The sequence below is a fragment of the Prionailurus viverrinus genome, chromosome B3, assembly GCF_022837055.1.
Source record: "Prionailurus viverrinus isolate Anna chromosome B3, UM_Priviv_1.0, whole genome shotgun sequence".
NCBI lineage: Eukaryota > Metazoa > Chordata > Mammalia > Carnivora > Felidae > Prionailurus > Prionailurus viverrinus.
Window position 1 is genome coordinate 47,705,297 of NC_062566.1, and position 26,189 is coordinate 47,731,485.

The 26,189-nt window shown below is 41.6% G+C and overlaps 2 protein-coding genes across 5 annotated transcripts in view; one reads left to right on the forward strand and one right to left on the reverse strand.

Moving 5' to 3' along the window:
• Positions 1–2,146, reverse strand: part of MAPK6 (mitogen-activated protein kinase 6) — a 36,928-nt gene extending 34,782 nt beyond the window's left edge. The window contains exon 1 of one of the 2 annotated variants that reach the window (XM_047861987.1): positions 1,998–2,146. The gene's annotated coding sequence lies outside the window, so the exon portion shown is untranslated. Of the gene's footprint in view, positions 1–1,335; positions 1,619–1,997 lie in introns of those variants that run through there. The other variant, XM_047861988.1, reaches the window with a different exon arrangement.
• An 87-nt stretch (positions 2,147–2,233) lies between these two features.
• The window catches only part of LEO1 (LEO1 homolog, Paf1/RNA polymerase II complex component), a 76,708-nt gene continuing 52,752 nt past the window's right edge, over positions 2,234–26,189 (forward strand). Inside the window, exons 1-4 of one of the 3 annotated variants that reach the window (XM_047861990.1) lie at positions 2,234–2,331; positions 12,306–12,436; positions 13,166–13,275; positions 24,124–24,241. In XM_047861990.1, the coding sequence (XP_047717946.1) occupies positions 24,172–24,241 (70 nt within the window). In that variant the 5' untranslated portion in view covers positions 2,234–2,331; positions 12,306–12,436; positions 13,166–13,275; positions 24,124–24,171. Of the gene's footprint in view, positions 2,332–12,305; positions 12,437–13,165; positions 13,276–24,123; positions 24,242–26,189 lie in introns of those variants that run through there. The other 2 variants (XM_047861991.1, XM_047861989.1) reach the window with 2 other exon arrangements.

Here is a 26,189-nt window from a genome sequence, read left to right on the forward strand (position 1 = left end):
AAGCTTCCTCCTACCAGACCCCATCCCCTTCAGTAATGTACCCTGAGTCAGCAAACCTTACTATTTTGTCAGTTATGAATTCTCACGATGCTTAAATGAACTTATGCAAAACACTGCAACACATTTAGTACTAACACTTGTCATGAGAACATGTGCTGTTTCTATCGCAAAATTAACTCATCTTCAAATCAATCTTCTTCAGATTCTTTCTTAATCACAAAAAGTAGCCAAACACTACATTTAATCCTCTTTTGCAAGTAAATGAACTCCAAAATATGGTCATATATAAAGGTTTTTATAAACAATTCCCTATTTCCCAGAGATTTTTTTTTTTTTTTTTTTGCTTAACAGTAACATCTAAATAATAAAACATGTCCTGCTCAAATCTGGCATATTTCCTAGATGACTACAATTACTGAATTTAGAACACCAATAAGCAATTTTACAAGTTTCACCAGGCAATTCTTACTAAGTGATGTAACATATATATGTGAAAGGACTTTACACTCCTTGGCACACTGCAAGCAAGCCCTTCATAAACGTGTTTGAACAACGACTTGTTAGAGAGGTTAGAAATTCTTCCACCCAGTTCAAAATTACTTTTCACACATTAAAACCTGACATTTCTAAGAAGAAACTCTAGAAGCCGTTCCTTTTCAGGGCCAGGCCCTGTTTGGACCCTACATTCTTCCTGTCAGATTACTCTTTCCATCTCAGTTTCCCAACGCTTAAGAGAGAATATATCCAATCAGAACTTTAAAACAGAACAAGGCTAGAAGAAACAAGCAATCAGAAAATTACTCTGAAGCTGTCTGAGCTCCATTTTGTCCCCCGTTAATTTTTTTTCCCTTGACAAATCATCTTGCATCGTTAAAAAAGTTAATACTGACTTTTAAGAGCATTTTTAGCACTGAAGAAAACAACATGAATTGCAAACGCAATAAAGCTTCTAATTCCACCACTTCATTGGATCTTTGCCAATGAGCAAGCAAAAGATAAATAAAACAGGAAAGGAATCAAAAAGATCCTGCTTCACAGAGCTCCCACCTAACACCTGAACCAGTTGAGTCTCGCTAAGCCAAGGAACAAAGGAGGCTAGAAGACCTTTACTTTTCAACGCACCTCACTAAATCAGATAAAAACGCACAGCCAAGTGAAGAGGCCCTTTTTAGTGAACTGACAAAACAAGTTTCCATTTGGGTACTTTCACAGACCAATGCTCTAAGTCCCGAACGCAGCTAAGGAAAGGCTGCAGTAGGGCGGGGGGGGGGGGGGGGGGGGGGGCGGAGTGGAGAAAAGAAATTAGGAATTCCGACTCGGACAAGTTTTCTGTACCTCATTTACAGCTACAACTCAAAACTTAGGCAGAAGACTTCGGGGCTCTGAGACCAGCCGGGTGAGTGGTGCGCGCTACGCAATTCGCCGAGTCCACTGGAGACTTTGCCCGGCCGGAGTCAGCTGAGGCCGAGTCACCGGAGTGGGATGGGGGAGGAGACGCGGGAGCATTTCGAAGGCAGCGTGCCAGGAAGGCGAGACTCCGCGCCACCTCACGCTCCCCGGGCCGCCCATCCCGGCCGCCGCCCCTCGCCCGCCGCTCGCCGCCCGGGGCGGGCTTCGAACCCGCGGAGCCCGGCGCGGGTGGCGGTGCCGCAGCGGAGCAGCGGGGCCCCGGGGCCGGCGGGCGCGGCCGGGCCCGGCAGCCGGCGAGGGGCGTGCCGGGTGGGAGGGGCGCGCCGGCCGCTCTGCCAGCCCCACGCGGGGACCCCGGCCCGCCGCCCGCCGGCTCGCGCGGGGACGCGCCGGCCAGGCCCGAGCGGGCGGGCCGGCGGGCGGGAGGGCCGGAGACGGAACAAAAGCGCCTTTGTTGAGCGGCGGCCGCCGGAGGGTCACACACAATGGAGGAAGGAGCCGGCTCCGCCGCCGCCGGCGGGCCCGCCGCGGCGCCCTCCAGAGCCGCCCCGCCGGCGCGCCCCGCACACGTACACACACACACTCACGGGACTTCTCCGGCTCATCGAGGGAGTGCGGGGCCCGCGGACAGCCCCCAATGTCGGCTCAGGTCTCCGGCTGTGCTGGCGGCAGCGGCGTCTCCGAGGCTCTCGCTTTGCCGCAGTCGCCGCCATGTAACCCCGACCCGCGAGAGAGGGCGAGGGAGAGGGGGCGGGGTATCCATGAGCCACGCCCCCTCGCGTCACAGGCTCACTCCACGGGTTCCCCCGCCCCCGCTCGGCCCCGAGCGCCTGCACGCGCCGGAATTTCCAACGCTGGTGACTGGGTTCCGCGCGCTGCGGGGGCGGCGGGAGAGGCACGCGGTGTCATCAGGCACCTCAGGTGGGCTGGGCTGGGCCGGGGGCTGGGTGGGAGGTGGGCAGACGGGCCCTCTGTGCTCTGCCCTTGCCACGTCACTATAGCACAAAGTGACCAAACTCCTTGCTAGTGTTTGCTCACCTACTACGGGCAAGCCACTGGGCCATCCGAGAGGAGTGAGCCTAAGCCCGTGTGCTTAGGGATGGGCCGGGAAACAAGAAAGCCTGGGCCTGAAGACAGGTTGGCTAGAAGGTAGCAGCCTGAGTACGAGGCCAACGCTGTTAGCGGCTAAAAGCTAAGAAGGTCATTAATTCTGCCTGAGGGTATGGAGGAGGGCTTCTAAGTGAGGTCGCCGTGGGTGATCTTTCATCTGGACCAGAAGGAGCAGATATAACCAGAGGAGGCTCAGCTGGATTTGAAGGAGATATAACCAGAGGAGACTAGGGGGAGGGTGTTGTTGCGTTGGGAACAGCGAGAGAGCTAAAACAGGAAGGAGAGCACCTGGCTTGTTGCTGAGCTGGGACTAGGCCTGAATCAGAATTTGGGAAGGGGTGTACTTTGAGATGTAGTGGGAAATGTAGATTGGTGCCTTCTTGGGACTACTTGGATGAAAGCAAACTTAATTTTATTTACCACGACTTATTTGGTCCAAGGAGCGAGCCTTTCCAGCATTTATGGGAAATTTATGTAGTTAGTTATCAATTTAGAGACATGGGTCAGCACATTTTTAATTTTTTTTTTCAACGTTTATTTATTTTTGGGACAGAGAGAGACAGAGCATGAACGGGGGAGGGTCAGAGAGAGAGGGAGACACAGAATCGGAAACAGGCTCCAGGCTCTGAGCCATCAGCCCAGAGCCTGACGCGGGGCTCGAACTCACGGACCGCGAGATCGTGACCTGGCTGAAGTCGGACGCCTAACCGACTGCGCCACCCAGGCGCCCCAGCACATTTTTTCAATGACTTAATTCCTGGTGAGAACCAAACGTTTGGTAGCCCCTTAACCATTATTATGCCCATCTTCAAGCTTGAGGCAAATAACCACTTTAAATATCACATAGTAGCTTGAAGCTAAGTGGTTGGGATAGAGCTGGTGTGTTCTATATGTTTTATACTTAAAACAGTATCATCTGAGTACCAGGTGTGAAGAGGCTGAGTAGATAAAACCAAGAGAAAGGGGGAGCCTGTTTCCAACCGCAAGATTTTGTGGATGCAGTCTCTCTGCAACAAGAGCTCCTTAGGTGTGACCATTACACATCCCTCCTGCCCCCGCAATAGGATACCCTCAGATCCCTGAGACACCCTTCCTTCCTTGTCCATCAATGTTTGATCACCAGCAGGAGATAGGAGGAAAACAAATAAATACTGCTTTTCCCTTGAGAGCTTGTAATGTAGTGTCAACTCCTGACTTCCAGCAAAGACAACCAAAAGAACCTGTTGATCAAAGCCAAGTTTATTGCTTACAACAGTAAGTGATATCACTATGTTGACAGTCTTAGCATCTCAAAAAGGGACGTCATGTGTAGAATAGTTCTAAGATTCAGGGCATCTGGTTTAAGACAAGTCTTTCAATGAAAGCATGATTGAGACTGGACTGAGTTTATAATATCATTCAGGACGATTACAGGGAGGGGAGAGTTTTGAAGGGAGCCTAGAAGAGTAAACAATTGTTTGACAAATCCAAGAGTAATCTGTTGAGGAGCAGGCTGTTTATCCTGACGAAGGCTAGGTCAGTCAATAGTCTGTTGTTCAGATAAATGGACTTTGAGGAAGTTCCTGAAACTGCAGTTAAGTTATTTGCAACTTCATCTTCTTGGGCAAGAATTTCTTGGAATTGAAGTCAAGTTTCTGTGAATGGTGGAGTTGTAAAGGCATGTTAATGTCATCGGTCTTCGTTCTCAATCCTATTGTGTGGCTGTAAATAGTTTCAGTTCTCAGTAGTTTTTCAAACTGAAGGCTATGATCCAGTAGTGAGTAGTGAAGTGATTTTGGTGGATTATGACTTGCATTTTTTCTTGTGGAAATAGAATAAAAAACTAGAGAGCATTGCCCATAATAAAGTAAATACTGTTTTGTGAAACTTATGTTTCCATTATCTACTATATTTCAACAAATCTGAAATGTCATTAATCATAACATGCCATTATTTTATGTACTATTTAGAAAGTGAAAACAACACAAGTGAAAACTCTTATCAAAATATGATACTCTATTGCTGCATCCTGGTTTTAGAAATATTAACACAGAAGACCTATTTTCTTTTAATTGTTATTTTTGAGAGACAGAGACAGAGCACGAGCCGGGGAGGGGCAGAGAGAGAGGGAGACACAGAATCGGAAGCAGGCTCCAGGCTCTGAGCTGTCAGCACAGAGCCGACTCGGGGCTAGAACCCATGAACCGTGACATCATGACCTGAGCCAAAGTCAGACACTCAACTGACTGAGCCACCCAGGCTCCCCTAGAAGACTTATTTCTTAAATTTGATGAAATAAAGTATATATAAATGAGCCAATTGGATAACAGTGTAAAATGTATTTCTACTTATCTCTCATTATTGCTATGAACTATGCTGTTGTCAAAAGAGTCTGAAAGCCACTGTTGTAGTGGTGTCATGCAGGAGAGGATCGAGTAAGTACACCATAAAGCAGCATGAGATGATTACTTCCAGAACAGAAATGCAAATTACCTGCTCTTATTGGAAAGAACAGTTAATGAGGACATCAGGAAAGCTTCAACTGGAAGAGGGAATATCTGAGCCTGGGCTTGATTCCATCAGGAAGGATCAGGGAAAAAATTTCTGAATGAGAGAGCAAAATGTACAAAGGCATGAATGTGCCAGGCACACTTTGGAAGTAGAAGAAATCTGACAGGCCTAGGGGAATGAAGACAAGTTAGCACCAGACTGAGAAGGCCTTGATTGGATGCCAAAACTTTTGGATTTATGTTAAAGGCAGTAGGAGAGGCATTTAGATGATACAACTAGTACTTTAGAAAGGTAATTCTGCCATAAATGGGAAAGGTGGGTTAGATGAACAAGAAATTAGAGACAGGGAGAAGGTAGGAGAATCTATTGCTTTTTCTGCCCTGCATCCTTAATCTGGTAACAATACTCTGATGCCCTCTAAGAGCCACTCTTTACTGGGTAAGTCAGAATTCTGTCACAGTGACGGAAAACCCAATCCAAACTCTGGTCTAAACATGAGAGAAAAAGAAAGAGAGAGAATGTGTCTCTAGTGGGCACAGAAAGGGAATGACGATACAAGCGATAGTCTTGGGGCAGAATCAGCGGGAGTTGGTGAATGCTTAGATGAGTGAAGGGTAAGTTTCTAGTCACTCAGTTGCCCTCACTTCACCTGTTTGGATTTAAATTCCCTCATTAGACTACTTGTTTTATCTTTTTCCAACTCAATTACTATCTTCCTATTAAGATAAACTGCCAGTATCATGATTTGCAAGATGGAAGGCAAAACAGATTTTAAAAATACAGACCACTAAGCTTGATGCCAAACCCTGGAAATTTCCTAATATAAATCACAGAACACAGTGTGTTAGGGAAAATGTAACTATTAGTAGGAGTCATGGAGTCTTTTCAAGTAAATCATTACAAAGAAATACCACTTCCTTTCTTGATAGGATTATTACATTATTGAACAAATGTGTTGGTCATTTCAAAAAGTCAAGATACCTTTAGGTTGGGATGAGAGGATATGGGTTTATATTATTGCAGAGAAACGTTGATTGGAAGAATGCTGATTAATGGAGTGACACAAATCTTGAAGCCTTGTGTTCTCAAAAACAGCAATACACATTTTTCTTCCCCTTTTGCCCAGTCCTGAGTAATGTTTTTGTCAATGTTTTGAATTAAGATACTTAGCAAATTTAAGAACTCAGATCAGAATATGATAGACGACAGAATAATTATTCAAAATCATGGTTTTTACAGAAAGAGATGACATTTAACTGTAGTAAATATAAAGTATAGCCTCTTTGTTCAGAAAAGTCATTTGGGAGGACTTGGGAGATTCAGCTTGACTTGATAATATAGGGGTAAGTTACAGATACTCATGCGGTATGAGCAATCATAAAAAAATAATAATGACATAATGTAAATTGTGTTAAAGTGATACAGCCAGCATTCAAATCACAGGGGTATCAGACCTATGCTGTTGAGCTCAGAATTTCTGAACTTTTTGTGTACAAATATAGATATCACATAAAAAGAACTACCGTACATAACAAATTAGGATTCTTTCAGAAGAGACATCCAAGAAAAGTGTGGAAATCTTATACTCTGAAAAACAGATGAGGGAATTGGGTCTATTTAACCTGCAGAAAAGAGATCTGCTAAAGGGTTTTTATGCAGAGGAAAGAGTAGATGTGTTTCGTGTTGCTTTGGAGTTCAGATCTAAACCATCAGGAGGGCTATTTCCAAGAGGAAAATTTTGGCTCAGTATAAGAAAGGACAGTTTTGGATATTGGAACTGAACCATAGTGGACAGGACTTCCTGGTGAAGTGCGGTGCTACATTGCTGGAAGCATTCAATCAGAAAACAATGGCCACCTGTCAGGGTGCTATAAAAGGAAATGAGGAAGGAGGGGCCTGCAGAGAGGTGTAACATCCAAGGTCTTCTCTAACTTGAAGCTTCTATGTATCTATGTTTATACTCTTAATTTAAAATGATTGCTCTCTTAGACATGGTTTCTAAAAGAACACATTGTAATTTGATTTGTAAATAACTTTCCACTGAAGAAATGCATTGCCAAGTACAGTTGATTCTTTGTTCATGGTAGCTTTGTTCTATAAAGTCACCAAGAACACTGAATTAGTGACTGCTGAGCCATTGCTTCTAGGGGAAATAACAGGATTAGGATCCTGCAAAACTCTGGTCTCAACATTTTTGCCAATCAGTCATTGTATAATTTTATTTTCTGTGTGTTTCTATTTAAAGACACCTAATTTAATATATATTGTTGATTCTTTAACATTAAACTCATGGCCAAAAGCACTATAACTCATGCTAAATGAAGATTATCTAACATATAATCTCTGAAAGGCATATTACACCTTTCTTATACTTAGGGACACTAGCCAGCACATCAGTATTATTCTTAAGGACCATTTTAAACAGCTAAATCACCACCACCAACAACAACAACAAAGCAAAAAAATATGGCACTAAATAGACCACAGAAAAGACACTTGCTTATAGTATGAGAGTTGATACAAGAAGGTAGACTACTGCCTTGTTCAACCCCTATGGAAACGTAGACGTAGGGCAACAAAATTTTCACCACTCTTTGCATAACCACAAATGACTGAAAATGCTGAGTATTGATTTTGCTTTTCTTGTGTTCTTAGTGGATTGGCATCTGGTTTATAGTGTACAGTCTTTGGGACAAATAAATTGAAGCAAGTAGTCAAGTTTGCAAACAGAATCTGCGAGTAACGAGAATTGACTATAGTTAAAAATTATGAAGAAACTGTCTTCAGTCAAAATCCATTAAAACTGTATGTAAAGTTCATTAAGAGGCAGATCAGTTGAATGCTTTTATGAGGTGGGAGACACCTATAAATGAAAATCAAAGATCCTACATTTAACTTGATGGGACAACAAAGAGCTTACCCCTTGGGAGAATGGTAATAGCATCATTCGTCAAATTCCTACCAAGTAGCCTGTTTCGGGTAAACACTTTATAAACATTATATCATTCTCTTAGGCTATGATAAATGGGATTTTGTAGAAAAGCTGCAGTAAGCAAGCTACTTAAATTTTTTTAGATAAAGCCAGGCTTTCTGTGCAATAAAATTACTTTCTGAAACAAAAATTTGTACACTTCTTCAATAATGGTTATGTAACTAAACATTTAAGTGTACTGGGAAATACCTATTGGAGTAATTTTGAGAATAATCCGGGCTTCTGCCACATAACCACTGTAAATAGAAAGAATAGACATGATTTCCTTCTGCCCATCCACAGGGACTGATAAATATTTTCAACAAAGCAGCTTTCACTGTACAAGGTCATTCCCTTCCCTTTTGCATTCCAAAATAGACAAGCTATCTGTCACTTGGGAAATAAGGTAATTACTATCTGTAACTCTAAGTAAACTTGTGTGGAAGATTTGTTTACATTCAGCATTCTGAGTACTCAAGTTATCAACTAGTATGTAGTATGATTTAGTAGGTCTGCCTTCCACAATCCCATCTCCCACCTTCTGTTTGACAAATATTTTGCCTACCGGCAGTTGCCACTACTCAGACACCCTCCCCTGAAAATGTTATCATCCCTATAGATCCAGACCCACCTCTGGGGTCTTGGCTGAAGCCATCACCATCTCTAACAATACCCTAGGTATGGTGTCCTGAAACAAAAATAGCGAGGCCCTCAGGAGGCCTAAGATCCATCTGCCCACCCTGGGTGGCTCTATCTTTGTGAATGCCCGTGTTAGGCTGCCAGAGGCCTCTCCCCACCTCCCCCAACCTCACCCCCACGCCTCCCATACTCAGGGTGTTATACAGGACCCCACATTCAGAAAGACCATGCTTGTTTTAATACTCTACTGTTGCCATCTTGAAATTCCTAATAATTTTATCCTCCTTTTCTTAGTTTTTTATTTTTTGAGAGAGGGAGAGAGAGTACACACGTGTGTGTGTGAGCTGGAGAGGGGCAGGGAGAGAGAGTGAGAGAGAGAATCCCAGGCAGGCTCCTTGCTGGCAGTATAGAGCAGGTCTCAGGGTTTGATCTCACAAATCAAATTGTGAGATTGTGACCTGAGCCAAAATCAAGAGTCAGATGCCTAACTGACTGGGCCACCCAGGCGCCCCAGCTAATAATTTTATCTTTGAACTTCTGTTTTATAGTGCAATTGATGGGACAATGGAGCATGCATGTGAGCAAGAGAAGCAATATGCACGTCCACTGTTCCTTGCTGCCCCATTCACAGAGAGCATTCTCCATGCCCCACAAGCACAGAATACTCATGGACCCACACTGTGCTGGAGTTCAGTGAAACAAAGCCAGTGAGTACAGGGGGTGTTATGCCCACAGCTGAGTAAGTAGAGGGGGCTGATAGCTCCAAAAGGCCATCCTTTCCATTGAAACCAGAACTTGCTTTGAAACCAGAAAGAAGGCAATGGCATTCTAAGAAACACAAAAGACCAAGGAACCCTATTGTATCCTCTCTTGTGTTTCTTCCCTGTATTAGCCAACCACTTATGCTGAAAACCTTTCCTTTTACTTTCAGTCCTTTCTTCCTCCTCATGAAGGCAAAGGTAGACAGTCCTGGCAGAATGTGTATAAAGAAGTGAAATAATAATGGTTAAGTTAGTTTTCTGCGGTGTTCCACTGCTTTGGCAAGAACAAAATATATATGCATGTACGAGCTACGAAACAAATTGTGTCATTTTGGTGACTTCACATAGGAGTTAAATGCTCTTGTATTTCAAACTGGCATTGTTTATGGCAATATAAAAATTAATTATGAAATCCATGCTAATAACAAAATATTTCCTTACTTAGCACGATATTAAACAGTTATAATAAACTGTCGATCTAAATTTAAAACACCAGGACAAGTCGAGAGAGACCAGAAGGAAGGAAAAACCCTTTATGTTTTAGTACCTTTAGCTGCATTTGTTTTTTTCTTTTTGAACAAGGGGCCCCAGAAATTATGTATCTGGCTTTGATACAAAAGAATGCCGGCAGCCCTACCCTGAAAAAGGTGGGTTGGGGAAAGACTCCCTACCTAATGCCACTCCCCTCACTGGTGGGCTTAGGGCAGGAGAGGTGAGAGACTATCTGTGCCAGGTGGATAAGACATTCCAGTCTGCCACAGAGCCCAGCCACCCACACTAGGAGCTGCACTTCCTGTAGTAAATACACTGGCTTCATTACTCATGGAGGTAGGAAGTGGGGGAGGAAGGAAGACCTCGTTCAGCTGCTGGGGCCCATTTTCCCCATGGAAACAATGCCATGGTGTCCATTCTTCTCACAGACTGGCATATGTGCTAAGTGGGCTCCTATGAGTGGGCCTGAGAACCTAACCCAGGTTTGTCACATTGTTTCTCTGAGGAAAGCTCATTTTCAGTTTCAAACAACCAAGTTAGAAATCAACTTTGGGGAACACATCTTGGTCATACAGGAGCTGTCTGTACCTTCCTCACTCAGAAATGCTAACCACAGACAAGGATGGTGTCTGTCAAAACCTAGGTAAGCATTAAAGAGGAGGTTTATATTAAAAGTAAGAACTTCACTTTATCCTCTTGGTGGGATGAGGAGTCCAGTCCTTCAGATGTGTAGCTTGAAGAAGTTGATTGTAGGTTCACCAGGGATGATAGGTCTCTGGCAACCAACACACGCCTACCAAACCCAAGAGACTGTGTACTGCAAACCTAATGCCAATCTACTAAGAACTCGAGAAAAACTGTGCTCAGTTGGACTAAAGATCTGTCTAGTCTGATATTTTCTAATGATGGTTGTGAACCTCTGTTCTATTCATTGTGAACTCTAGTGTTGAGCAGAGGCCCTGAATTTAATGTTCTCTCAATAAATGTTGAAAATGAAGTGGGGTGCCTGGCTGGCTCAGTTGGTAGAGCATGTGACTCTTAATGTCAGGGTCATAAGTTCAAGTCCCACATTGGCCATGGAGCCTACTTTAAAAAAAATTGGGGTACCTGGGTGGCTCAGTCGGTTAAGCTTCCGACTCTTGATTTCAGCTCAGGTCATGATCTCATGGTTCATGGGTTGGAGCCCTGTGTTGAACTCTGCACTCACAGTATGGAGCCCGCTTGGGATTCTCTGTCACTCCCTCTCTCTCTGCCCCTCCCCTGCCTCCCTCTCCCTCTCTCTCAAAATAAATAAATAAATGTCAAAAAAAAAATTATAAACAACACAGATGTTTAAAAAAAAGAAAATGAAGTATTTTTTAATATTGTAATTGCTCTCTATGACATAAAATTCAGAAAGGTAAGGATTTCCTCCAAATATCCACTTATTTAATAAATTTTTTAAAGCAACTTTCTTCTCAGGGAATCTTTATTTTAGTTCCCCTTTATTACAACCTTATGTATCTACTAGGCTCTTTTTTTAAGGGTTTGGGGCAGAATTAGGTGCATGATTCCAGGTATTCATTATTATTATGTCAAATGTAGGATAAAACAATGTTTCCAGTTTTATTTTCCACATTCTTAGCAACAAGAGCTAGCATCATTCTATATGACTTTAGGAAACAGTCAACAATAACTCATGGTTCTCTTTCTTTCTTTCTTTTTTTCAGTAGGCTCCATGCCCAACATGGGCTTGAACTCCTGACCCTGAGATCAAGAGTCTCAGGCTTTACCAACTGGGCCAGCCAGGTGGCCCTGGCCTTTCTTGAAAATAAAGCATAGCTCCTTTCTTGTGGCTCCTTTCTTGAAATAAAGCATAGCTCCAAGCTCATCTTCTTTTAAGTATGCTTCAGATTAACAATCCTAAATACATTATTCAAAATTAGTACAGGATGAAACTCATTTGTCACACTTATGTCCACTCACATAGTTTTGTGCAATTTATCTTTTCTTCAGTTTAGATCCATCTGCTTGGTATTTACTACCCCAGAGAGCTTCAGGACATCTCAGCCCAGTGACTTTTTTTTATATGAGTCTGCTTCCAAGCAGTCCCTAAAAGTCTTAAATAAGACAAGTCTTCCAGCAGTAATTCATGGGGGTTCCACTCTGAAATCAGAAGAATCCATCTGGTATCCTGCACTGACAGTAGATAGCAGACCTAGGGACTGGTCCCAATTCTGCCACTTATTAGTTGTTAGACTACAGGCAAATCATTTAATCTTATTATTTTTTAAAGTAGGCTTTACACCCTACATAGGGTTTGAACTCATGACCCTGAGATCAAGGCCTGAGCTGAGATTAAGAGTCGGACGCTTAGCTGACTGAACCACCCAGGTGCCCCTAATCTTATTTTTTCAATGGTATAAATAACACCTGCCTCACCTCCCTCCCAGGATTGTTCCAAGGATTACCTGAGACTGTGTCTGTGAAAGCACTCTGAGAATGCTAAACAACTGCATAAATAAGGGGTGTCATTAACATCGTCATTCAGTAGCTCACCTGGTTAAAACATGGTTTCCTGAAGGTAAGCCAGCTCTCTCTCCTTTCATTCAATCCATCCCACAGAGGTTCTTCTAGTGCCTATTTTATCCAAGATAGAACTTTTCCCCCACTTTCTTGGTAACTTGGGTAGGATTTCTTTTCCAATGTTTATCGTGTAAATTGGTAGACATTTTTTAAAAAGTGCAATGTCCACTCCGTGCTTATTTCTGTCTCAAAGAGATGTGGTCAAATAGTGAAGCAGGAGACACGCTTGAGCACACTGCTGCAAAGGTGGAAGGCCAGAGCACAATCCCTACCCGCATCTCCCCCCAGAAAGCAGTCTTTTGCTACCCTCAGGCTAGGAGAGACAGAAAGGAAAGCCTAGAGGGGGTGCAGCAAAGCGGTCAGTAAAGAGAACATGAGGAGTAACTGTATACAACCTCTCAGATCCCAACGATCAGTATTACAATAAATAGATTTACTTACATGAAAGCAGCTTAAAGCAAATCTCCTTTAATTTAGCCTGTGGTCCATTCAGCAAAGAAACATTTCTTCCATTTTTAGAAGCTTCTGATGGAGATTTATAGATACTGTTTCCAGAGGAAAAATAAAAGGCAAGTGATTCTCGGGGAAGAGAGGAAAAACACAAAATTTTTAAATGATTTAGCTGTACAGCAGGTTATGAAGGAAGGAAAAGGAAGAGATTAAAATGGTTCTTTCCCTCCTCCCTCTGTGACTCAGAGATTCATCCTAAAAATAATTTTCATTCCAGTTTGGGGAAGCTGAGCAAAGACTCACGTCTCCACATTCCAAGTTCCATGATGGCCTCAGAGAGGGAGGGAACCAAAGGAAGAGGAAAATGGGAAACAGTAACTATTAAAGGTAATCTGGAAAAGACTTTACCTACTCAGAAGAGGTGAGGTGAAATTAAAGGCCAGGCTAGCTGTAATGAAGCAAGCATTTTCTGTTCTTGCCCTAGTCTGAGGTATGTCGTGTCAGCAAGGATGAAGCCTCAACTTGCCTTTCAGCCTTATTTCCTACCAGCTCTTCTGGTGATCAGTGTTTTACTCATTCAAATGAATTTTTGTCTTCTAACATCATTCCCCTTTCTTGTTTTTTTTTAATTTTTATTTTTTAACTTTATTATTTTTTTTTTAGGTATAATTGGTCATTCCTCTTTCTTTGTATCAGCAGCAGAAGGTTCTTGTTTAGGTGTTTCTTTAGTCACATTTAATTGATATTAGTATGTTCATTTTAAAAAGAGGTTTTTATTTTTAAGGTATTTCACACTTACAGAAAAGTTGTTCACGTAGCACACTGAACTCTTTTTTTTTTTTAACCTGAACAATTGGAGAGTAACCTGAAATGATACCTGTGGCAGATAGCAAGATGCATTGACCAGATGCCCTTCAAGGAAGGACTTGTTGCCCAGCCTTGGAGACTGTAGTCGGCACACAGCTGTCAACTTGCATTTCCTTCAGGGTTTGCCTCATCTGCAGAGAGCCATCTTGCCCAAGGAGATGCCCCTTTCCCAGGTGGCCCAAATCCAATGACTGATAATGGCAAGGATAGAAAGGCCTGGCTATTTTGGCCCTGTGCAAGACAACTTCAATGGCCATTTCCGCTCGAGAGCTCCCAGTGGGGTTAGTTGAGGCGATCAGCCTGCAGCTCAGATCAACTTCTACCTCTCCCCACTCCTGTTTGCTTCCCCTCCTATCCACAGATGTTGATCCCAAGAGCTCTCCCTAATAATTATCCTGAAGACTAAAGTCTGCCTCAGAGTGTGTTCCTAAAACACCCAAACTACTACTCAGCCAGGAGAGGTCTGAGAAAGCAGACAATAAAATGGAGTTTTGGATCTGCATCACTCACCACTCACCTGGTAGGAAGACCTCATCACTGGTGATAGATGGAGGTCAGACAGTGACTGGCACAAGGTGGCAGCCCAGTTATTACGATTTTCACCAGCGATGAATTGGGGTAGTATGCCAGTGAAAGAGAATGTATTAGCTTTTGTACTGTGTGGAGGAGATAGTAACTACAAGGGGATTGAATGGTTATTGTGTAGCTCTACTGAAGCTCTAGGTAAAGAAATGAAAAAGCTGAGAAAGTGACTAGCAGACAGCTGAAAGCCAAGTGTGAGAACCAGAAGGTCTCTTTCATAGCAAGTAAAGAGGCTTTCATAACCTGCAGTGGAGAGAACCAGAGCGAGCTAAACCGTTATGTAACCAAGAGCCAAAGGTTAAACTACCAAGTAAACTAGGTCTCCTATGCTAGAGATGCTGCTGTGGTTGAGAAGGAGTGAGACCCTGGCACATGGAATGGGGACATCTGAGCTGATGCCCCCCAAAATCTTGAATTCCCAGATTTCTCTTGATCCTCAGAGCCTGAAGAAGTGAGCTACCCTTCCCTATTAAAAGCTGCACATTCCCTTTGCTTGAGAAAATAATGCCAAGGCCTCTCTCTGCAAGACAACATGTGACTCCTCAGTATCTGCCCCCACCTCCCCTCCTGTCCACTAAATCTATAACTAGGGTGATGTGGCAGCATAACCCAGCTGGGGACATGCTAGGCCTGAGAAGCAAGCAAAGAAACTAGACCCCAAAGGAGCAAAAAGATCTAACCAGCATGGGCTGCAGGAGGTGGCGGGAATCCACATGGGACTAGATTCTGAGGATACTTGATCAAAGGGGATAGAGCATGAGATTAGATAACAATTTGTGTGTGCTCTCCCAAAGTCAAAGATTCACACTCTGATGTAAATCTTACTTGCTAGTAAAATGGCTTCTGTGAAGCATGGTAAAAGTGATGGCCCATGCTGAGTGAGATCAAAATACCATAAATGTCTTGGCAGGTGGGAGAGGAAAGAATTAAAATGCTAAGAGAAATTTAAAAATAATAAAACATCTAGGAGTGAATTTAACAAGACTTGTACACTGAAGTAAAAAGGGGGGGATAAATTTAATAAGACCTATACACTGGAGAGTACAAAACCTTGTTGAAAGAAATTAAAGAAGACCTAAATAAATGGAAAGATATTCCATGTTCTTTTATTGGAAGACTTAATGTTGTTTCAATGCTAATAACCTCCAAATTGATTTATAGATTCAATGCAATCCCTATCAAAATTCTGCCTGGATTTTTTTTTCTTTCTTTCTTTTTTTTTTTTAAAGTAACAGATCTTAAAATTCATATAGAAATGCTAGGGACCCTGAATAGCTAAAACAGTCTTTGAAAAGATCAAAGTAGAGTACTCAACTCCTAATTTCAAAACTTACTACAAAACTATTGTAACCAAAACAGCATGGTACTGGCATAATGATAAACATAGCATAAGAGAATAGAACTCAGAGTCCACAAACAAGCCTACATGTTTATGTGCAATGGATATTCAGCAAGAGTTCCAAAACAATTATTGAGGAAAGAATAGTTTTTTAAACAAATGGTTCTAGAGCAACTAGACATCCCTATGCAAAAGAATGAGGTGGGACCGTTATCTCACACAGTGCACAAAAATTGACTCAAAATGAACTATAGATCTAAATGTATAAAGCTCTTAGAAAAAAATTAAGTAAATTTTTGTGACCTTGGATTAGGCAACAGTTTCTTAGACATGACATCAAAAACATAGCCAACCAAAGGTAATTTGGTAATTTGGGCTTCATCAAAATTGAAAGCTTTTGTGGTTCAAAGAATACCAGCAGGAAAGTGAAAGGACAGCCCACAGAATAGGAGAAATTATTTGCAAATAATATATCTGATGAGACTCTAATATCTAGATATCTGTATCTATATGTATCTATCTCTTTATTCAATAATAAGAGAAATAACCCAATTTAAAAATGAGCAAAGACTTTTAAGGGGGGCCTGGGTGGGCTCAGTCAGTTAAGCATCCGACTTCAGCTCAGGTCATGATCTCATAATTTGTGGGTTGGAACCCCATGTTGGGCTCTTTGCTGACAGCTGAGAGCCTGGAGCCTGCTTCAGATTCTGTGTCTCCCTCTCCCTCTCTGCCCCTCCCCTGCTCACATTCTGAGATACCATTTAGCACCAATAGAAAGACTGTAATGAAAAAAAAAAAAGGGAAAATAACAAATGTTGGTGAGGATGTAGGGAAATCGGAGCCCTCATATGTTGCTGGTAGAAATGTAAAATGAGGGGCACCTGGGTGGCGCAGTCGGTTAAGCGTCCGACTTCAGCCAGGTCACGATCTCGCGGTCCGGGAGTTCGAGCCCTGCGTCGGGCTCTGGGCTGATGGCTCAGAGCCTGGAGCCTGTTTCGGATTCTGTGTCTCCCTCTCTCTCTGCCCCTCCCCCGTTCATGCTCTGTCTCTCTCTGTCCCAAAAATAAATAAACGTTGAAAAAAAAAAATTAAAAAAAAAAAAGAAATGTAAAATGATGCAGCAAATTGAGAAAACAGTGTGATAGCTGCTGAAATAGTTAAACATAAGGTTACCGTTTGACCCAGGAATTCCATACCTAGGTATATACCGGAGAGAACTGAAACATATGTCTGCACAAAATTTGTATCCAAATATCTATAGCAGCATTATTTACAATAGCCAAAAAGTGAAAACAACTCAATCTCCATCAACTGATGAACAGATAAATAAAATATGCTATATCTGTACTATGGAATACTAGTCAGTTATAAGAAGAAGTGGGACTCTGATACATGTTACAACATGGATAAACTTTGAAAACATTATGCTAAGTGGAAGAAGGCAGACATAAAAGGCCACATATTGTATGATTCCATTCATATGGCATGTTCAGAAGAGGCAAATCCACAGTGATAAAGTAAATTAGTGGTTGCCAGGAGCTGTTGGTAGGAGAGAATAAGGAGTGATTGCTGACTGGCACAGGGTTACATTTTGGTGTGAAGAAAATATTCTAAAATTGATTGTTGTAATGGCTGTACAGCCTTGTGAACATACTAAAAACCACTTCAAAATGGGGAATTTTATGTATAGTTTGTGTTACCTCAATTTTTTAAAAAGGGTTCAGGGAAGTAGGAGTGCTGGTGTGGCCACATTATGTAAGATCAGAATACCCACCAGATGACTGTTCCACAGGAGGACCTGGAGAATACAGTGTCTACCAAAGCAAAGAAGAATGTGTTCGTAAACAGCACTAGAATCACTGTGAAGTCTAGTGGTGGCTTGCTTTTGAAGGCTGGACTTATGGTAGGGGAAGCTGTTACAAAACTGATCTCCTCATTAGCAAGGGAGATCATATAACCCAGAAATGATTGAGCCAGGTGGCATCACGCGACTGTCAGAAATCATGTGGATGCAATTAGGATAATGAGTGGCAAGATCAAAGTGGCAACCATGAGCACCTGACCTACAGAGAGTTATGGAGATAGTTAATAAAACATGGTGTCACTTGCTAGAAAATAGATGGGCAGCCAATAAGGGTACTACTCCTTCTGTATAAGCAAAAGAAAACAGAGGGTGAAGGGAATGGAATATTTGGGAGCAAAGTTCTTATATACTGTTGAAATTAAATTCATATAAAGATGTTAATTGTAATACCCCAAGGAACCACCAAGAAAACAACTCAAAATATACATATGTACTAAATAGGAAATGATGAGAGAATTAAAATGGTACATTGGAAAACATCTTTTTAGCACAATAGAAGGCAATAATATAAGAATGAAGGAATAAAAAAGACATGGCATATAGAAAAGAAAGCTAAGTGACAGATGGGCAGATATAAATCCCTCATGTATAGAAGGACTCAGCCAGTTGATTTTGCCTCTGTTACTGACCACACTATTGCTGGCACAATGGATACGTGAATGAAGTGGCCATGGTGGCAGAGACTGAGGCTATTCTTGGCCCGATAGCATGGGTTCCCACTTCTCAGGGCTCATCTAGCTATTGCCACTGCTAAATGTCCAACTTGACAACAAGAGATCAATGCTGACTTCCTGATAGAGCACCAATCTTCAAGGAGACCAACTAAGCAATTGGTGGCAAGTTGACTACTTTGGGACCTTTCCACCTTGAAAGGGCCAGTAGTTCATCCTGCTAGGATGAAGACATATTCTGGGTAAGGGTTTAAATGTCTTATCTTCAGGCTTCGCCCTGGGCTTACACAATGTTTGATGCACCAGCAGAGGACCTCCCATAACATTGTATCAGATCTAGGAACCCAACTTACAGCACAAAAGGTGTGAGAGTGAACTCATGACAATGTTATCTACTGGTCGTTATCACTTATTTTAGCACTCCAAAGCTTCCAGCCTTGTAGAGCATCGGAAAGCCTTGCTGAAGGCACAGCTGAAGTATTAGCTTGGTTGAAATGCTATGAGTGCCATCTTCCAGGATACATTAAACCTATTGAATAAAAGATCTTTATGTGGTACTGTAACCCCAGCAGGAAAAATACATGGGTCTATGAGACAAAATATGGAATTAGGAGTGGTCTTGCTTATCATCACTCCCAATGGCCCCGTGGGGAATTTATGCTTCCTGTTCCTGCTAGTCTGTATTCTGCAGGTTCAGAGGACCTGGTTCCTAAAAGGAGAATATTTCTACCAAATGGTACAGCAAGAGTCACTTTGATTTACTAGCTAAAACTGCTGCCTGGGCACTTTGGGTTCCTACTATTCAGGAATAATTGGGCTGTAAGTAGAGGAACAATCTTGGCAGGGGTATTAACCCTGACCATCAGAAGGAGTTAGGTAAGGTTGCTGTTATACAGTAAGGGTAGGAAAAATTATTTTAGCATTGAGACCATGTATCTGAATGCTTCCTGTTAGTCCCTTGCACAGTTACAATGGTAAATGAATAATGCAGCAAGGACATGGCAGTTAGGAACTCAGACCTCTCTGGGATGAGAATCTAGATCATGCCCCCAGGTAAGCCACTAAGACTAAGAGAAGTGCTAGCTGAGAGTGAGAGGGATTTAGAAAGGATGGTCAAGGAGGAAGGCTGTAAGTTTCAATGAGAGCCTTGAGACCAGCTACAGCAGGGCTATAGCTTGTCCTACAAACCTTCCTCTTCTAAGTCTCCCCAGGAGGAGAGGCTCATCAGAAACCTGGAGAAGCTACTCTTCAACAAAAATGAGGTGGATCTAAGAGCAGCACAGGGAATGAACATGGAGATGAGCCCCTGAGATTTCTCTTTGCAAGACTTCTTGTCCCGGCTCCCTGGAGGACTGTCAGCAGGCAGCCTGCAGTTCCCAGCTCCTGCTGCTGCAGACAGTTGCTTTATCAAAGCTCAGGCCCTTTGGGGCTAGGCCATAGCCAATTCTTGATCCAGGTCTGGGTTTAAAGCCCAGCCCTTTCAGCCTGGTTTGGGACAGTAATGAAGGGCCATTTCAGCTCCAGAGCTCCTCATGGGGTTAATTAAGGCTGCTCGGCCTTCCTTATACGCAGCTTGCTTTTTCCTTCTGTCTAAGCCTGTTTCTAAGCCTGACACCCTTCCACAGGTATCAATACCAAAGGCACTCCCTAATAAACATCCTGGACACTAAAGTCTGACTCAGAGTCTTCTTCCTGCAAAGCCTAAACTGTGAAAATGCCTTGTCATCTCAAATGTGTTTCTTACTAATGAATGAGAACTTTCATCTAGATCGCCCCAGTAGAAATCAGGAATTTAACATTGATATATGAACATCCGTTCAAATGTCGTCAGTGGTCCCAATAATATCCTTCTTAGAGGAAAAGGATCTTGTCCAGAAATTATGCATTGTATTTAGTTGTCTCTTTAATCTTCTTCAATCTTGAATAGCTTCCTCGTCTTTACTTTCATGACCTTGACACTCTGTAAGATTACAGGCCTTTTTTTTTTTTTTTTTTTTTAAAGAATATCCCTCAATTTGGGTTTGTCAACTGTTTTTCAAGATTACATTCAGGTTAAGCATCATTGGCAGAACTAGTAGAGGAGTGATGCCATGTTCTCGTCATTGCATCCTGTAGGTTGGCACATGACTCTAATTTGTCCCATCACTGATGATATGGACTTGATTAAGGTGATGTCTGCCAGGCTTATCCACTGTAAAGCCACCCTTTTCCGCATTATAATTTACTATTTTGCAGGGAAGTATTTTAAGGCTATAAAAACATCCCATTCTTCATTAAATTTCCTATATATTCTTTTATATATATCCATATTGGTTATGGAATCCTTATTTTATTCAATGACTTATAATCCATTATGGTTATTATTTTGACACTGAGACTGTTACATATTTGGCCAGCGGGAGCCCTTTCTGGTTTGCTTCTTTATCCTTTTGACATACCTCCATTATTCTTTTTGCACTTCTTTGCTTGCTGCACAAGCTAGTCCAAGCTTATTTTGTACTTTCTCTGCCCCAGTCCTAGAATCAACCATTTCTTCATGGAGCTCTGTTTCCCTTTGGTGAAACTAAGGGCATTTAGAAACTAAGATCTCAACATTAGGTGTGCTCATTGCTATTGAGGTATCACTGTTCTCAAGCCCTTTCAATGGACAGAACTAAGATCTATCTGAAATACATGAATGGATGTACATAAATACACATGTATATAAACATATACACATTTCTATAAACACATTTGCATCTGTATGTATATACCTATACATATTCAAAATCATGAGTTCACAATGATACCTCCAGTTCCAATTTAACACCAACTAATTCATTCTAGTGTTTCACATTTCATATATTTGACTACTGTCTCTACCAGTAAGAAACCTCACTCTCATTATCCTGAATATGATTACTTATTTAATTAATCCCTCTGCACATAAGCAACCTCCTGTGATTGCTCCTTTCCCTAGTGTGGACATGCTCTTCACCCTGCACCGGGCTACTGCTCCACCCAGATACCCACCACATCTTGCTTGGGCTCCAATGCCCCAAGACGACCATCAGGATGAGGTCGTCTTCCTCACCCTGATCTGACTCTGACACCTGTGCCAGGTGGCCTTCCTTCATGAATGCCCTTTCACCCAGCTGGATCTCTGCACCAACACTAGGCCTCCTCTCTTCCACTCCCCTTCCCTTGTACTATCTTACTGCCATTGAACTCCAACATCTGGCACCAGGCTGCCCCTCTGCAGGGACTCCATTCCTACTCTGCTCATGACATACTCTGATGTCCCCCCTCCTTATGGGAATACCCTCCTCATCCCAGCTAGGTCACTCCCTTCACAGATGCCCTTCTCACCCCTCCTGGGTTCTGACACTTATACCAGGCTGCCCTCTTACCCAGATGCCCTCCTTACACCTCTTGACTACCATGAATCCACAGCCCTACCAAAGACATCCACCCTGCTTGGCCCATGTAATGACTTTTGAATTGTTTTATGGAGGAAGAAGAAGAAAGAGAGTGGGAAAATGGAGGAAGAAGCGACAAAACATTAGTTCATCTTTTTTTTTTTTAAGTTAATTTATTTATTTTGAGAGAGAGAGAGAATGAATCCCAAGCAGGCTCCATGCTCAGCAGAGCCTGACTCAGGGCTCCATCTCAGGACTGTGAGATCATGACCTGAGGGGAAATAGAGTCAGAGGCTTGACCAACTGAGCCACTCCGGGGCCCCTCAGTCATCTTTTGGTTAACTTTTAATAAAATAATTTTTCTGAGATTCACTTCCATTTTAGTTTTTGGCTAGATCTATTTCTGCCATCATGTCTGTTAAATTTATATTTGTCAGGAAAGCCAAAGCTGCCTGCTCAGTGCATTCCTTATCTATGATACCTACCATCTACCAGAAATATTATGGTTCACACAGGCCAATACATAACTGAAAGTCCTCCTCTCTCACCATTCTTTTCAGTGGGGTTTTCAGGATAATATACTGTTATGGGCATTTATATTTGGGGGTAAGGGCATCTTGCTTCAATACTTTCAACTTTTCCCTGATTTCCTTTTTTCCTCTTCCTAGCAGTACTCCATTAAGCTTGCTAGGTTGATTTAAATGGAACCTCAGTTGCTTTAACTTTGTGCTATACTTTTTCTCATAGGAAGGCATTTCAAATGTCCTAAAGCTACATATACCCCAGATCCCAGTAAGAATGGATTATTTACCTCTCTTCAAATGTGTTCCAAGCTGTCCTACCTGTGTTTTTATTCATGCTGGGGCTCCCACCTGGTCCATCGTCTCATTGCTTCTCCAAAGTCAAAACCCTACATCCTGCAAGGTACACTTCACACACTACCTCCCACCAAAGCCTTTGGCACTATCCTCAGTCCGGGACCTCCACAGAGCTCTGTATGCATCTGTGATGTGTATCCTTTTCTGACATGTTCTTTTTTGAAAAATATTTATTTTTGGGAAGAAAGCAAGCTGGGGGAAGGGCACAGAGAGAGGGACACAGATCCGAAGCCGGCTCTGTGCTGACAGGCTGACAGCAGTGATCCTGATGCAGGGCTTGAGCTCACGAACTGTGAGATCATGACCCAAGTTTAAGTTGGACACTTAACCAACTGAGCCACCCAGGCTCCCCTTTTCTGACATATTCTAATTATCATTCTTAGGAGACCAGAAGCTAGCTCCTTAGATACAGGTACCATTAATTTTTTGTATCTTTACCCCATGGAGGCCTTGCATGCAGTAGAAGCTCTACATATGTTTAATTGAAACCTAATAAGGGTTTGTATATTTTATATTATTTTTCCTTTGCATAGTGCAGTCTTCAAAACAATTAAACTTCCTAGTAGCCCTTTCTGGCATGAGACCTAAATTTTCCACCTTACAGAAGAGAAAGATGTTTACTTTTATCATCCAAAGGACAAGAAAATGAAGCTGTTCATCTTTTTTTCCAACATGATTCAATAGGTTGCATTAGTATATCAAGAGATAAAATCTACTCTCAAAGCAAATTCATATTTGCCTACGGACACCTGTATTTTTATCCTGCCCAAATAGCACTCTAAGTTTTGAAGTTATTAAATACTGACATTGTCTCTAGAACATATGCATTTACTTTGCATAGTGAATAAAATTATATTTTCACCTGCAGAGAGATGGCCCCAATTCCTCACTCCCCATAGGAATTATGTAACTACAGTAGAAGACCGACCTGCTTCTTTTGTGTTGGTCTTAGCCTGGATTCTCATAATCTGTTCCAAAGTAGGGCATTATCAAAAATCTACTTTGTCCCATTTTTTTTCTCCATTTAACTGTTTATTGCAAGGGCAATCCTTAGATTGTAAACACTTTGACTCAGAGGTGTCTTCTAACTCTTTTGCATTCTTGTGTGTGTGTTAATGGCACACTATATATCTGCAATGAATCATTTCACCGAATTACTCTTAGGGTGCTTTCTTCCCTAGGCTATCACTACAGATCTCACTATGTTAAATAGTCAAAATATGAACTTTCGGTGTTTTTCTCCTCATGCTTGATCCTCCTGGTTTTAGATCTCGTGTTCATCCCTACTGGTCTGATAGATATGGCACCAAGATTTTAGAGTTGGCAGCTTGAAAATTTTTAAGCTCCTCTTTCTATATCATGCCACGAAATGGCAAAAACTTGGTGAAGAAAGAAGTGTTGGGGTCCATGAGGAGATCTCCTGTATACTAATAGAACTCTTGCTGACAGATACCCGTGGTAGGCTGAATCATGGTGCCCCAGAAAGACATCTATGCCCTAATCCCTGGATTGTGTGAATGTTACCTTATATGGCAAACAAGGACTTTGTAGGTGTGATTAAAGATTGTGAGATGAAAAGATTATTCTAGATAATCAGGGTGGACCCTACATACAATTTCATGTATCCTTTGAATAGGAAGACAGAGGGAGATTTGACATACAGAAAAGAGAAGGTAATGTGACCATGGAGGCAGAGATTGGAGTGATGGGATCACAAGCCAAGGAGTGTTGCCAGCCACTGGAAACTCAAAGAGGTAAGAAACCCATTGTCTTTATAGTCTCCAGAGGGAGCACAGTCCTGCTGTCACCTTTATTTAACCCAGTGAAATTGATGAACCTCTGGCCTCCAGAAATAGGAAAGAATAAATTTCTGTTGTTTTAAGACACCAAGTTTGTGCCCACCAGAAACTAATACTTAAAGACTTGGAGGGTGGGGAGCATAAAGAATAAACACAAACTCCATCCTTAAGTATCTATGAATTAAATAGGAGCAGTTTGTAAAATATTATGACCCAATGTGTGGTAAAATGCAAAGATAAATGCCAAAGTCAGGAAGTACTGGACAAATTCAGAAAAGTGAGTAATCTTCAGTGAGGAGCTGGAGTAGATTAGGTGGGTTTTACTGCATAGGTAGATTGTGAAAGTAGGCCCTTGTACAAAAGGAGAAGTCTTTAGATTTAATCCCCTGGACACTGGGAATTCAGTAACAAATTCTCTCCTCATTTTCTTTCTTTTTGCATTAGGAAAGTAATCTAGGCTTCTCTTAAAACATTTCATAGACATAAAAATTTGAATGTAAGATTCCCTTGTAATTCCAGGACTCCCAGAGAAAAGCTTTGCTAACAAGTTGGTATATATTCTCCCAGATTTTTTTCTGCACATATAGTAATAGGTTTATATAATTATTGTCAAAATGGGATCATGCTATAAATATTCTTTTGCAACCTGCCATTAAAAGTTTTTGAACAAAATAAAAAGGAAAATCATATTTTAAGATGATTAACCTTTTGGCAACACTAATGTAGATCTCCCTAATCTGTCCTAATTACAGTATGTACTGTACTGAGGGGAGAAATGGAAACAAAGAAAGAGTAGCTGAAGGTTGTTAAAATAATCTGGGTAAATCAGGGTAGGGTCTTTGGCAACAACTGATAAAGTAAGGGATTGGAAATTTTTCTAGTAAGGGTCAGGAAATATATGTATGTATTTCAAGATCTTGGGCCACATAAATAAAAACTAATTTCTCCTTTTTACCTTTGAGAGAGGGAAAAAAATAAAAGATTCTACTTATCCACATTTGAAGATAGCCATGCTCTCTGATTGTAGTAATAGCAATCCTAAAGGGAAGAAATTGCTTTCTAAGCAGTGATGGCAGGGCTAAGTATTTTATATACATTGATGTCTTTTCTGATTATGAAAGCATTACATAATTATGACAACATGGAAAAAATTGAAAAGTAAAACAAAAAATAAAATTACCCAGAATTCCATCATTCCACTATAACCACTGTGTGGTTTTTGGCTTATTTCCTTTCAGAAATTTTCCTGTGTAAAGGAATATAGATGTGTATGTGTATGTATATATATACATATGAATATATATGAATATGTATATAAATATATACACATATATACACACACACATATATATGAAATTGAGATAATACTAGATACTGCTTTGTGACATGCAGTTTTTACCTGACAATGTGTCATAAGCATTTTCCCATGTATTTCAATATTCTTTTAAAAACCTTTGTTTCGCAAATTGGCATTTTGGTGGTGGTGGTGGTGGTTGCAACAGTGATACAATTTCATTATGAAAACTGGAAACAAACACAGCCATATGTGAGGTGGAATATGAACACCTTCTCATAATGTCACGTCCCAGAAGTATAGAGATCTGATGGAACATACTCATGCTGGCTCATTGAGCTAATTGTGTGCTTCTTTCCCAAATCCATGTTCCATAACTATAGCTTGAAGTCAGTCATGGCAGGAATATTTACGCCATGGAAGTTGGCAAACATCAGTCAAGGCTTCTTGTCCTGGAGTGCTGGATGTTAAACTTTTACCATTACATCACTGTATATATCTTCCTAGACATTTAGTGTATATTTAAATATTTGTTTACATAAACATAGATGATTACCATAAGGTTCGTTAACTCATACATCATCTCAAATAGTTACAATTTGTGTGTGT